The sequence below is a fragment of the Astatotilapia calliptera genome, chromosome 10 (genome assembly GCF_900246225.1).
Source record: "Astatotilapia calliptera chromosome 10, fAstCal1.2, whole genome shotgun sequence".
Classification (NCBI taxonomy): Eukaryota; Metazoa; Chordata; class Actinopteri; order Cichliformes; family Cichlidae; genus Astatotilapia; species Astatotilapia calliptera.
The window spans coordinates 7,373,994-7,389,291 of record NC_039311.1 but is presented as its reverse complement, the minus strand read 5'-3'; the positions used below and the strand labels follow the sequence as shown (position 1 = coordinate 7,389,291).

Sequence of the window (15,298 nt, the reverse complement as noted above, 5' to 3'; positions counted from 1 at the left end):
ATTTAGATAATTATTTAATAAAAGATATTTTAAATGAGAATAAGAAAGAAAAGTATTTCTTTGTGCCCCCCCTTTCCCTGTTAATGCCCTACCTGGCCCCCTGGCAAAACTTTCCTAGACCCGCCCCTGCACAATTACCAGCTGTCAGCTACACAGAAAAGGATCCTGGTGTAAGTTGTCTCTCAGAAACAGTTCATAACTTCCCTCCAACTCATTCATGTCACCTAAAAGGTAAACCTGTTTCTCCATCACCTGTTCAGCTCTGATGATTCAGTAAGGACATCTGCTGGTTTCATCTTCATGTTTCCCTCTCACCACATATCCAAACCGACATCATGACCAGCAGCTTTACAGCTGTGGCTCCAGCAAACGTCAGCTGATACTAGAAAGTAATATTAAATAAATTCTAACAACAGCTGATCAAGCTTAAACGTGCAGCTGTTGTTTAGCGCGACATCCGCTGGTTTCCTCTTTCTGGCACAAAGTGGGCGATAAATAAACAAGAGAGAAAAGCCGATCAGCTGATCATTGATCAGTTTCATGATTGAAGTAGCAACAGGAGAGGGAGGGTGAGAGGATGAGAGAAGAAGAGGCAGCTGTGCAGCGTAATGACAGAATAACTCCAGTTTTGTGTCTTTTTTTCATTATAGCGAAAGACCAGGACAAACTACATCTCTTCTCAGCTCAATACGAAACGTGTAATATTTTCTCTGATTGAGGGACCATTCCATTTTTTTAAGGAGCCGTTGGCAACTCTACTAACTAACCTTATGAATAAAATAAAGTTCACTATAAGTTACATCATAGCACCCACCCAGCTGTATAAAAACTCCGTCAAGCTGGCTAGAACGCAGTACGAGTTATTGTAACTGACGGTAAAAAGTCAGCACAACGAAAATAAACTACACCTAAACTTGGTTTATATCTAACCCAGATAGACTGCAGGTCATAACTTCTTACCTGAAGTTCAGTTCACCTGACACTCGGACTGGCGGCTGCCTCGGGGCTCTCCTCCTGCCTCCCCTTCCCTCATCCACCTGCTGGCCTCTGTGGAAGCCCCGCCATAGCCACCACCAAACACTGAGTTATTTTTACACATCCACCTGCATCTGGCCAATCCACCACCTCTCATTGTTCACCTCACTGTGCCCCCCCAGGCCACCCTGCTGGACACGCCACTGGTGTCAAGTATCTGGAAGGAGAGAGTGGAGCCAACACGAACAGGGAATGGGGTCTGGTGGTTAGTTGAGAAGACTTTGGCCTTTAATTGGCTGAGCACCACTAGGCACAGCAGGGATGCTAAGAACCAGCAGAATTACATCTGTGATGAACATGAGTTACAAAAATCAACTTAATTGGAACTCGCGCAACAAAAATATCTGCCTCAAACAGCAGAATTAAGTGAGGAGAAGAGGGTGTCAGACGACTCAGATGTTTGCATTAGAAAGTGAAGTTGAAAGTTTGCGAGGGAATATAGACTATAGATGATATTTTAAGTAAGCACCGCATGTTGATGGCACTCACACTTTCACTGCAAAAAGGCAAAAATAACTCACATTTTAACTCTGAGCTGAGAAGACACGCATGTACACAGAAACACATCGATACCCTGCAGTATTATTTTTTGGTTAGATTCACTAAAATCTCTGTAAAGTCTATATTTTTATTATTTAGCTTTTGAAATCCAGATGGTGTGGCCTCTCAGACTAAATGCAGGCTCCAGTCCAAGCCTCTGGTAATGTAATTGGCTTGGCCTTGGAGGAAGTGTTCGGATACTAGGCTTGTGCACATTCAGAAGCAGCTGCATACTCTTCCTCCTTACCATCAATATTTTTCTAAAAAAATGCCATCACTCCACATCAGCCAAATACAAAATATTTAGCATGGCTGTATTAGGTAGAAACCTCTGGGAAAGAGAAATAAAGCCAAAAAACTAGAGTTTCTCTTAGAGCCACTTTAAGCAGCTGTAAAAGTGAGTCAATTCACACCGACGCTCTTGTTAAAATGCCCAACTGAAGTGATGAAACTGACATGTTTACAGCATAGTGGGGAGAAAAAAAAGATCTTGGCTCACCTTCATAACAGCTGTATGGGGGTGACTGTTTTTTTGGAACTGATTAATTTCACACTTTTAAGGCTTAAATGAGGTCCGCTGTAGATGATCGCTGAATGCTAAGTACTGCCTCTGCTAATTTGAGTAATTGGACTGGACTCATTGGTCATGTTAGAGCATTTTAATGGAGTTAGCTTACCAATTCAGATTGGAATGTGGTTTATTGTACTAAAAGCTTGATCAAAAACTTTGCAGTCCAGGTAAGTGAAATTCTACTTTTCTCTTTTTTCCATTTTCTTTCTTTTTTTTTTTTTGTTTGTTTTTTTTACTTATCACAAAGTAACATTTCTCTTTGCAGTGCATCCATGCAGTCAATGGAGTCATCTTGATAAGCAAGTTTGCTAACATTAGCTAATAACTAGGGGTGCAACGATATTCGTATCGATATTGAACCGTTCGATACAGTGCTTTCGGTTCGGTACGCATATGTATCGAACAATATAACATTTGTAATTTATTTTATCAACTTTCCTTCTGACGATGCTGTCTGTGTTGAGCGCTCAGTGAATCTGCGTTCGACTACTCCGCCTAGGCTGCACTGTCGAGCGCAGATCTACTGAGCGCTCAACACAGACAGCATAGTCAGAAGGAAGAGCGCAGGGCAAGCTAGCAAGACAGAAGTTAAGCTCTCCAGATCTGGCGTTTGGAATTATTTTGGTTTTCATGTGACGTATGACCCTGAAGGTCATGGACTAAAGTAAAACAGTATGTTGGATGTGCCGTGCAATGCTCAATTACATGGGTGGGAGCTAGTGTGTTAGCGCAGTTAGCTCGTTAACGTGTTGGCCGTCTAGCCCCATGCACGGGGCGATTGGCGGTAGCTCGTTAACGGAGATTTGCCGTGTTGTGGCGTTAAGGTCATTTCAACGAGATTAACCTGAAAGCACTAGTGGGAACACAACGAATATGACTGCACATTTACATCCTAGTGCAAAGACAAAAACAACAAGCATGCTACTAACTTTAGCCGAGTCATTTAGACAGCTGTTAGCACATGATTCTCCTTATGCTGCTGAGAATATAGCCCAGAAGAAGCGGATAGTATAGCTTTTATTTTGGAAAGAGCCATTTCTCTGTAATAAACTCTCTTTTCCAAAGATGAGTGATTCCTCAATCAGATACAGGGCTTGCAATATCGCTAGCCCGACGTCCTGGGGCTAGCGATTTTTTTCAGTCGGGCTACCAAAATCTATCTCTGCCCTGCCCGTCGGGCTATTGTAGGAAGGAAAAATATATGTCAATGCTTTTGCATTCTTTCAGAAATGTAGCTGGGTAATTATGTCATTGGCATCGGTGAGCCACTGTCAATATGTGACATATTGAAATCGCGTTTGAATTTGCGCTTGTTTTTTTGCTTTCACTTTGCAATCACGCGAACTGTGTATAGAGAGCGACAGCACTGATCTGTGAGTGATGATAATTTGCGCACCAATTCCTCTGACATCGTCTTATTAATCGTTAGCTTACTATGCAAACATGACAAGTGAAATCTCCCGCAGCAAGCTTAAACATGTGAGAGGTTGATCGCGCAGAGAATCGCTGAGCTTATGTGAGTGCGTGTGTAAAAGCAGCAGGATATATATTTCATTTCTTCTGAGCCAAATAAGACAGGTCAGGGTGAAGAAGTGACAGCCAAAGAAAAGCTTACCACAAAACGGAGAAGTTATGACAAATCAGACTATAAGGCAAAAAGAAAGTGCAGCTTTATGGTTTCATGGACAAAAGAATTTCTGTGGCTGCAATATGACGAGCTAAATAACCAGGGCTGCACATAAGTGGTCCGCAGGTGCGCATTCGCTGTCAAAATAAAAAACACGCACGAGGGTTAAGGTTAAATTTAAATACTGTACTTTTGAGTTAAAATATATATTTATAATTTTAATAAATGACAAATTAAAAATGCATGAACATTTTTTTGTATCGAAAAAATATCGAACCATGACACCAAAGTATCGAACCGAACCGAACCGTGAATTTTGTGTATCGTTGCACCCCTGCTAATAACCTAATATGCACTAATTATCTAGATCTCGATTAACAACATCTGCACTGTGATTTAAAGTCGGATGTATTAATAGTAGGATGTGTTAATAACACAGCAGTTCTAATTGTTTGTGCTATAGGTGGCTGTAGCTCAGGTGGCAGAGCAGGTCAGCCACTAATCAGAAGGTCGGTGGTTCGATCCCAGGCTGCCTCCTGGCTGCATGTCAAATATCCTTGGGCAAGATACTAACCCCTACTGGTGGTGGTCAGAGGGCCCGGTGGCGCCAGTGTCTGGCAGCCTCGCCTCTGTCAGTGCGCCCCAGGGCAGCAGTGGCTACAATGTAGCTGCCATCACCAGTGTGTGAATGTGTGGGTGAATGACTGAATGTAGTGTGAAGCGCTTTGGGGTCCTCAAGGGACTAGAAAAGCGCTATACAAATACAGGCCATTTACCATATTCACTTGACAAATTTCTTACTTCTAAAAAAAAATTATGAAAAAAACATCTCTAATGGGATTCACAGACTTTACCCATGACCCATGAGTGTGCTGACTCAGTTAGCTGAAGTTGCTTTAGATTCTTTTAAACAGGGACATTAAAATGTAAATAATTGTGAAAGATTCATAACAGCATGCGACTTCAGAATTACTTGTTGACTTCACATTCAATGTCTTGATTTAGTTTTTTCAAAGCAAAACAAAAAGAAATTGTTGCTTTAGCTGTCGGTGTTGCCCCCACAGGGCAGGAAAAGAAACTCGCTGCCAAAAAGAGCAATTAACAACAATTTAAACAATCTAGTGGTCCCCATGCTTAGTCATTAGTAACAAATCAACCAATTCCCCATCCTGTCTCTAGTTTCCTAATTTATACTATGCTCCATTATGCTGACGACATCTGTCCAGTCCAGACAGCGTTCCTATTAGGCAGATGAGTGAGTCTCTCTGCTGACCTGGTGAAGTAAGAGCCTCTCTAATTCAGCCACTGTCCCTGAGACTTGGCAGTGATGGACTATGGCCAAGGGTCTCCCTAGGGCTGTAGCACCAAGTAGTGCAACTCATTCATAGCCTCTTTCAGACAACCACTCTGCTCGTGAAGTCCTGCACATGTTTCTGTTGCTGCAGAGAGTTATAGTTTGTTATTCTGGGGAGGAGGTGGCTGTATGGATTACTCTTCATTATATGTATGGGGGCAAACTACAAAGACTTTAGAGTTGTCATATTGAGATGAAAAGTTTACTGTGCTGGGATTTCTATAAGCCGAGCTGATTGATTAGATGGTCGTCGGGGAAAAACCTTAATCTTGTGGATGCACAATGTTTAGATAAGATATAACCACTTCTATACAAAATAAGATATATTTCTGTTTCCTAATAAGGAAAGGCTGGTCTCAGGTATTACATCAGATATTGAACTGCTATCTGAAACTGAGGGGCAGCCTTGGTAAGTAAGCACGAAAGGCTCTGAGAGGTTTTACATGCTGCATTCCTTGTCTCGCTCCACATTCCCATCCATTCTTCAGGAAATCAATGTGGGACACCAGTAAACAGAGTTATGAGGTAGCCACAGCTTACTGCTGGCTGTTTATTGCTAGTGTATTAAGCTACAGCTGATTTATCACATTCTGTCATTTTCTTTCCTCAGACTTCCTGTATCTCTTATCAATTTGTAATACCTTTTCTCAATCCAACCAACATATCTAATTGAGGAGTCAGATTAATTAAGGCATGTTAATGTCTAAAGAGGCATTTCACTTCAGCTTACTTCACACAGAGGTCTGCTTGCGTGTATTTTTTTTAAATCCTGGGTGAGCGAAAAGGATAAGGAAGAGTGGGAGGATAACAACCCTGCAAATTACAAGCCTCTTCAATTTTCCACATCAAGGCCTTTGTAGAGAGGGAATGTTGCAGAATTTCAGGCGAGCACAGACATCCTAAATTGACCTGACTCACAAGTGCCCTTGAGAGTGAACTACTGTGAAAAGCAAAGCATGCAGAGTTTCCTGTGTCTTTATAGTTTGCCGTCTTTGGACCATAAAGGTTCATCTCATTCATCTTACTGTACATCACGGCTGTGGGTAACTCCTCCTCCCCAGCCTTCTTTTTCATTTCACTGTGGTTTAGTTAAACGTCAGACAACAGCTGACATGCAGAGGAGGGAGAATCATTAATCGCGACTGCGAGACAGGAAGCATGAGCGTCATTAACAGTCATTAGTTCAGAGACAGCAGGACAGGTTGCCACCACAACCATGCCTCTCTCCATCACTCACAGGTTCAGAACACTGAGTCAGGAATGCCTCCACACCCACATCCTGCTGTTGCCATTCCTCCCGTATTTCAAGGTTCCAGCCTTTGTGATTGTGTCTTTCTGTGACGTGGACAAAGTCTTTTTACACATTCATTCATTTTGATTGCTTTAATTCCGTCTTTGCTTGCCTCAGAAGAGGCACTCTCCCTCCCACCTTGCGCTTAAAGCTTGAACGAGGCTTAGCACTAAACAAATTGACAATTATCATGCCAATCTTCGCCTCATTGGCTTCCAGCAGAGTTTGGAATAGACTTTAAAATGCTACTGATTATTTTCAAAGCACCAGGGTTTTAACTATTCCCTGTGTATTCACAGAAAGGCAGTGCCAGTCAAAAGCCATTAAAATTTATTGCACTTTTGCAATTACGGTCCATGTTCTTTGGAACCAACAGCTTTCAAGGTATTATTTGAGTTGCAGGCCATTTTTCATGACCTCTTTTAAAATCAATTTCTGTTAGCATTTGCTATTTATTGCTGCCTAGTTATAGTAGTTTCATTTATTATGAAGCATCTGCATTCATTTTCTAATCAATTTATCATCAAGGATGATGCCTAATGACTTTGCTAACAATGTGTTTGCGAACAAAAAATGGAGTTGAGATAGGCTGTGAAAGAATATAAATACATTCTTTGGTTATGCATGGACAATCCTCTGAAAAAACAATGAAATATATAAATTTTATGCAGAAACATCCACCCCTCTCCTCTCTTCTTCCCTGACCCGACTGGCACAAGTAGCTGTTAAACATTATTGTACAAAGACAAAGATTTATAGCTTAAGGGCAAATTTACAATGCAAGGCAACCAGAATTGCATAAAATTGATGAGAGGAGAAAATTCTGCTTATAATTTACGGACAGTGGCCTAATTTATGAAAATGTACAAAGTCTCTCTACAGAGAGAGGAGCAAAACAGATCTATCAGAACTGGGTGGGTACTGTGTGTGTGGGGTCTTGGAGGTCGAGTTTTTCGGGTCGAGTCTCTGTAATAAACATCCCATTTAATAAACACTAGAAGAGGATTTTAGGTAGTGCCAGACATGAACAGTTAGGGCATCACTGGGCTTCATTTTTGGGATTTTGAAGACCGATACCATTTTTTTTCTATCACACATAAAGCATAAATGGGTTTAACATTTGTTAGGTGTAGTTACTGCACTTATGATTCTTTACTAAGATAATATGATAATGTTGCAAAAACTGGCACAAGTTACCCGTTTATGCTCTGTCTGACTCTGCAGGTTGCTGTGCTTGTGCCATTCCAAACAAGATGTTGCCAGCAGTGTAGTTGCAGACTGCCCTCAGGCCATTTATCTATCCACTTTCTTCCACTTATCCAGAGCCGGGTTGTGGGGGAAGCAGCCTTAACAGAAAAGCCTAATCCTCCCTCTGCCCAGCCACCGCCTCCTGCTTATCCAGGGAACACTGAAGTGCTTCTGGTCCTGGGTCTATGCGCCCCCAGACACCTCACCCAGGAGACGCCCAAGAGGCATCATTCTTGTCAGTAGAGCTGGGCGATAGAACGATAACGATATGTATCGCGATATAACTTTTTCTCGATAGAAACTATCGCGATAGACCTCGCCGCTCTTGTCCTCTTAAAAAAAAGAAAAAAAAAAAGAAAAGAACAGCCAATCCAAATTACGTAGCGCAGAGCCGAACCAATCACAGCCGCAGCGTCACGTCACGTGACTTGTTACGTGCAGCACAAGTGCCAAGCCGCACATGTGTATTTGTTTGGGAAGCAGCCAGCCACCGTACCGCCCGGATAATGGAGGAAATGAGTGTGCCGACTACAAAAATCAACCGAGCGTGACCGAAGGTTACCGAAGAGAAAACAGATGATGGTTCCAATGCCGGAGAGATTGTCGAACGGAAGAGCCATAGAAGTTCCGTAGTGTGAAGGTATTTCGGCTACTTCAAGTCTGACAAAAAACAGAGTAGCGTGCACTGTAAATTGTGCCGAAAGCAAGTCTGGAAATACAATAAACTGGTGCGTGCGCTACGTCCACATGTACCCGGGTATTTTTGAAAACGCAGATTTTTCTATGCGTTTGCACCTTTCGTCCACACGTACAGCGTTTTTGGTCACTGAAAACGAAGATTTTTGAAAACTCAGTTTTTGCCTTTACGTGTGGACTAGAAAAACGGAGAAAACGCAGCGTCAAAGGTGTGCGCATTTTTTGACGTCACACTGTGCGCCACGTTATTGTTTCGGTGAAATGAATTTCTACAATACTGTTACTGTTAATTCTACTCTCTGCAGTGTTTAAATGCTTACATATACACACAGTTACTGTCCCTCCACACATGCGACTCGGTTCTGCTTCTATGCCCCAGCTTTGTTTACTTTTTCCCACCGAGGCTTCTAGACTTCTGATTGGCCAACATTTCTGCACGGTTAGGAATCTAGCTCCACCTGCTGCTTTGGCATGTTCATAGCAGCGTTTTCCTTCATTTCTCCCTTTATGTGTGGACGGGATTATTTTTTAAAACGAAAACGGAAAATCTCCGTTTTCAAAAATAATAATAATGATGGATTGGATTTATATAGCGCTTTTCAAGGCACCTAAAGCGCTTTACAATACCACTATTCATTCACTCTCACATTCATACACTTGTGGAGCTAAGCTACAGTTGTAGCCACAGCTGCCCTGGGGCAGACTGACAGAAGCGAGGCTGCCATATCGCGCCATCGGCCCCTCTGGCCATCACCAGTAGGCAAGTAGGGTAAAGTGTCTTGCCCAAGGACACAACGACCAGGACAGAGAGCCCAGGGATCGAACCGGCGACCTTCCGGTTACAGATGCGATTCCCAACCCCCTGAGCCACGGTCGCCCCTACATACCTGTGTATGTGTGGACGTAGCCTCAGTCTCTGACTGGAAGCGCTAATTCGTCATTCGGCTTTTGTCAGACTAAAGTAACTGTTAAAACTGTTTGAAAAGCTCAGCTATACAACAAGGAGAGATTGAGAATTTCCTTTTGGTTCTCAGTTTATTTGATATTGATAAAAGTTAATCAATTTTGTCTGTTCTTCTGTAAAACAAACTAAGCTTTATTTTTAGAATTAATATTTTGTTTCTAAGTGGAATTGACAATTTAGTAGTCTGTTTCGTTTGTTCTATTTTAAAACTTAAACGCTTTAGCGACTGCCTTTTGTGTAGTTTGCAATATTTGCCTTTATTTATCTGAAAAAGTCTCATGTTCCTTAAGTACATCTTCCCTGTTGAACTTATTATGGGAAATAAATATTTAAATAAAAACAAGCTGCTGATTATTTCACATTTTACTTGTGAGCAACGGCACATTTAAATCTTACAAATATAGTTATTTGGGTTATATCGTGATAGATATCGTTATCGCCTGAAATGAAAAAAACATATCGTGATATGAAAAAATCTTATATCGCCCAGCTCTACTTGTCAGATATCTGAACCACCTGAACTGGGTCCATTAAATGTGGAGGAGTAGGGCCTCTACTCTGAGCCCCTCTTGAATGACTGAACTCACTCAATCTCTCAGAGAGAGGCCAGCTACTTTTCAGAGAAAGCTCATTTCTGTCGTTTGCATCTTAGGTATCGTCACTACTCAAAAGTGGTGACCAAATTCACGTAGTGGTCAAACTGTGTAACATCAACACTCATACCATGGCTGAAGGGCGTTTCTCCCTTCTCTTCCTTACTTTTTACATTTGCATTTATCTGTGGTTATAAATGCAGATGCAGCTGACTGATGATTTTAAACTAGTGTGCACCACTAGGAAATCTGACCTTCTAATGCACGTGTCACAGATATCAAAGCTGACGACGTAACTTACATTGGTTGTGTGTGGGAGCCTTCTCTGGTGATAACTCCTTCTTTGTCCATCAGCATTTGTCTGAATGTGCTTACTTTCTGTCGGATTTCTTCTTCTGTGTACCTGAGGATAAGAAAACACAACAGTTAACAGAGAAGCAAACACATGTTCATCAGTAATCCGCAGCTTTAAATAGCGGGTTCAGCAGTCAGCGAACAAGGATGAATCTGAATTCTTCTCAGTGTTAACCAGAGTCTATGTGAAGGTCTGTGAACAGTGACACGGCAGCCTTTAATAACAGCACCGATTGCAGCAGAGGAACTGGCAAAACTAACTGTTATCTGTCATAACTGCCAGAAGCTCGCGTAGGAGGCGTGTCGTGCCCCGCTATCACACAGAGTCAGAAAAAATGGCAAAGGCTGTCTTCTGACTGCATCCTGACCAAAAATTACACTCAGCCAAATTATGCACATTCTGATGATTCACTGTCAACCTCTCTGGTCCCAGGTGGGCCAGTACTGCATGTTTTATTCTGCAAGTGAGCACCGGGACTCGCAACTGAGCTGAGAGTAACTGCAAGCAGCTTGTGGAGCTCTCTATCAGCTGACACAGACAGAATAATGAGGATCTCTGCAGAGGCACAGAAAAATCAATTACTGTCTCGGTCATATTGTAGATTTGTATTCATATTTTTTAATCTAACATATTTGGCTTTTTTTTTTTAGATGGCTGTGGCTGTTAGTAGGGGCAAAAGAAGAGGAGCAAAATGATCAGTGCTGTAATGACGCTCTAATTTCATTGTGAATGTAACAATACAAAATGCACAGAGTAAATCAGAAAGGCAAAACTGTTTATGCATACAGCTTTAGGCTACATCCTCCCAGTCTGTAAATTTCACAAGCAGCAGCCACAGTAGCACTACAGGCTGCCTCTGTAGGAGCAGTGACAGCTCTACAGTGGAGACAGTAATAATTCAACTAGCCTATCTGAACAAGTCCCGTTTTAATCTACAGATACTCATAGATCAGCCGTGCAAGAACATGTGCTTGACAGGACATGGCTTCTTAATTTCACTGCGCGCCGAAGCCCAAATTCACACCAACTTCTAAACCATCTCCAAGTTCAGCTTGGGCTGTGGTAATGAGCTGTAATGAGTTATAGAGCCAGAGAGAAGGTTGGAGGTGGGAGTGAAAAGGGAGAGAATTAATAAAGCTGTGAAATGGTGGCCGAGAGCCAAACATCACAGAGGAAGACTGACTGGGACCCACTTGTATTAATAAGCAACTATAATGTTTATGTCACGTTGAACAATGAAAGAGATCCAGCACTGTGCTCACACAGAAATCCACCGAGATTTACCACACAGCTAAAAACACAGATACTTGCCTTGACCGTAAAACTGCATTCATTGTGTCTTTGAATCTAAACCTACTGGTGTGTGGTGTTTTCATATTTGGTGATTGGCCAATTAGAGCAGGGCGATATTGCCAAAAAAATTTATCACGATATATATTTGAAAATTTGCGATAACGATATAACTGACGATATAATTGATGCGAGACAAAATACAACTCCACAACATTACTAGCACAAAAAGACAATCTTCCATTTATTTTCACTTAAACAAGAAGCTGGTTTTTATGTACATTAAAGCTTTATAAAAATGTAACAGTGCAAATGCAAATTCCTTGCTGAAAGTTTAACCAAAAGGCATTTCCAGTAGAAATGGGCTGACATATCCTGAGCATAACCATGTATAATATCCACTGAAGTTAAAAAGAGGTGCTTTGCAACATTAAACTGCAGTGTGCAGTACGTATTTTTCGGACCATAAGGTGCATGGGATTATAAGGCACATTAAGCGAAACAAAGCAGTCAGATAAATCAAACTTTAGCAAACTCATTCTTCTTGCTTCCTCCACTTCTGTACCATTGGTTCATTAATGTTGAATTCTCTGGCAGCTGCTCTATTCCCATGTTGTTGCAGTATATTAATGACTAACCTCGTATTGTGGATGGATTATCTCAGTTGTTTTCCTGACTGAAGTTTGGTCCGTTTACAGCATCCTGCCATGCGATTGCATTTGTCTCTAACTATCAGGAACCTTAACGTTAACTTTTATAAGTGGAAAAGTGTTAAGTGTTCGTCCTCCAGCTTCACCGTTTATGTTATGCTAACGTAGCTGTGTCGCTAGCGATCACGTAGCACATCATTATATACCAGCTAGCCCAACTTCAGTAACCCTACAAACGTCACTGCTGTTTAGTTTCCTGTCTTCATTTATGTTGGAAGTGAAAGCAGAGCTGTACGTTTGAATTTTTTCAGAAATCTCTCAGTCAGAACATGCAATATCATGCTTAGGTAACTAGCGAGCTAACTTCCGCTAGCTTCCTGTTAACTTCTAACTCCGTTAAATGTAAAAAATTTTGTTTTCATGGATGCCTGGAAGTTAAACTTCATAGTTACACCTGGTAAAGCAGCAATGCTGATCGTTTTATTAAAGATGAAAGAATTTAGACAGTTTTTAACTCTCAGTGATGCTGCAGTGTTCGTTTGACCTGAAGTATACGGAGTTTAGGACCCAGATTACTCCCAGATTTAAGAGCATCTTAGTCTGACAAATACGACAATAACGACGGCTGCTTGCATGTTCTGCAAAAAAATGTGCTTTGTCGTGTATCTGACGGACAAACACCAAACCAGTTCCACATCACTGAAGTTGCACCATTTTTACAAACCAATTCTGGTTCATCTGTTTCACTCAACAATCGGCCATGTGCGTATGAAAACAAAGGCACTGCACATGTGCGTTTTACTCATATTCTATCGCGATATTTAATTTTCCTATCGTTGTCTAACATTATACCTGTCACAGTCTGCAGTAGTGATGGTAAATTTGATTCTTTTTACTGAATCGAGTGTTAATGAGTCACTCACCAAAGTGAATCGGGAGTTTTGAGTCATTTGATTCACTGAGTCAGTTGACCAGAGAGTGCAAAAATTTTACATTTTCACTCAAACTTAATTTGTTTCCCTTTTCATGTAAATCCCACTGCTAAGATGGATGATTAAAAAAAAACAAAAAACTATTTTGTAGAGAAAAAAAGAGCAAAAACATTTCTAAAATTAAGCAATTTCCTATCAAAATTGCTTAATAAACATTTATTTTGTTTATTTGTATTTTATTAGTATTTTCCTTAAGTGTGTCAATTATATATTTTCTTATCTAAATGTCCACTGCGCTGTGAGCCAGGGGGCGGTAATACGCCTTAACATTGGTTGCCAACCAAGAAGAAGAAGAAGCTGTGAGCCAGGAGGGAGGGGGTGAATGAGTGATTCGTTCGCTCGCTCTATGATTCAGCACAGGAGGGAGGGGGTGAGTGAGTGAGTGATTCGTTCGCTCACTCCTTGATTCAGCACAGGAGGGAGGGGGTTAGTGAGTCCTGAGTGATTCGTTCGCTCTTTGATTCAGCACAGGAGGGAGGGGGTTAGTGAGTGAGTGAGTGATTCGTTCGCTCTATGATTCAGCACAGGAGGGAGGGGGTGAGCGAGTCCTGAGTGATTCGCTTATGCTTATGATTCAGCACAGGAAGGGAGGGGGTGAGTAGCTCAAATGTGTTGTTAGCATGTTAGCAGCGCGATGCTACTCTGAACCGAGGAGCTATTTTCTTGATGTGAGCTTCTACTCAGGGTTTTTTCTGCCAGTTCAGGGCAGAAATGCTTTTGTTACGAAACTGGCTGTTGTTTTCCCCCCCACAATTTTAATTATAAGCTAGATATATTTCTACTAATGGAATTAGTTTGCTAACAGCAACAGGGACGAGTCAGTGAGTCAGTTGGGCTTGTGAATCATGATTCACGAGTCAGTAAAGTGATTCTCGAGTATTGAACGATTCGTTCACGAATCGAACATCACTAGTCTGCAGAGACAGGCCGTGCGGTGGTGTGTGTAATGGACCCAGGTGCGTACACAAGTGAGTAGACGGGAGTGAACTTAACAGAAAGCAAGCCTTTATTATGGCTGAAGACAAAGTGTACAAACAAAGCAGGGATAGCGTGACTAGACTATAACTAAACTGGGAAAACTAATACTGTGACAAACTAAGAAAACTCAGAGACTATGATGGTCACTGCAAAGACTGACCGTGAAAACATGGTGGTGCAAATGAATACAGAAGATACATGGAACTCAAATACTGGGTCGCTTGACCCCAGACCATGACAATACCGGTATTACCATGAACGGTATAATATGGCCCAGCCCTACGGCCAATTAGTGCTAAGTAACAGACTAATAAAATACTAGAATTTCAATCCTGAAATCTAAAGGACAACCTTCCTGCAGATGGTCTGTACCACACTGCAAGCCATAATAATTGTAAGATAATGCTCCAAAAGGCACCAGCAGCACAAAGATAATAGATTCAAAGATTCAAGATTCAAAGTGTTTATTGTAATGTGTACAGAAGAAATAGCATTTCTCTGTGCAATGAAATTCTTCCTTTGCTGTCCATACACAAATGCCAAGTTGGGTAGAGTTGAAGCAACAAGATAAATAAGGATAAAATAAGACAAGACATTACGATAAAAAAGATAAAAAAAAAAAGCATAAAAATAATGAAAGATAAATAAATAATTACAAAAATAAGTAAGTAAAGACAAGTGAGGTATGTGCAAATTGCAATTGTGGTAGGTCAGCTGTTCAAGAGTCTGATAGCAGTGGGGAAGGAGTTGTTGAGCCGGGCCGTTCTGGATTTCACACGTCTAAACCTTCATCTCGAGGGCAGAAGTGTGAACAGTCCGTGTTGAGGGTATGTGGGGTCTTTGAGGATGGAGGCAGCTCAATAGAAATCAATAGATTAATTGATTTCAATTAGAATAAGTGAAGCCTACCAGTAATCAGTTTCAACCTCCTGTGATGGCACAGGAAATCAAACCAGCCACGTCCCTAACCAGCCTTAGGAAGTCACTGTGGAGTGGAAATATGGACATTACTTTTATTTTATTGTATGAAAGGATGAGAGAGAGATGGTAGCACAGAAACTACGCCCAGTACAGAAACAATAGCATTATGCTGGCATCAGAGCTTTGGCTCTTT

The 15,298-nt window shown here is 41.4% G+C and overlaps 1 protein-coding gene across 4 annotated transcripts in view; it reads right to left on the bottom strand.

The window, feature by feature from the left end:
- Positions 1–15,298, bottom strand: part of srrm3 (serine/arginine repetitive matrix 3) — a 138,681-nt gene that overhangs the window by 42,395 nt on the left and 80,988 nt on the right. For all 4 annotated transcript variants that reach the window (XM_026180992.1, XM_026180995.1, XM_026180993.1 and 1 more), the window contains one exon: positions 10,221–10,322. In XM_026180992.1, coding sequence (XP_026036777.1) covers positions 10,221–10,322 — 102 coding nt within the window. The remainder of the gene's footprint in view (positions 1–10,220; positions 10,323–15,298) is intronic.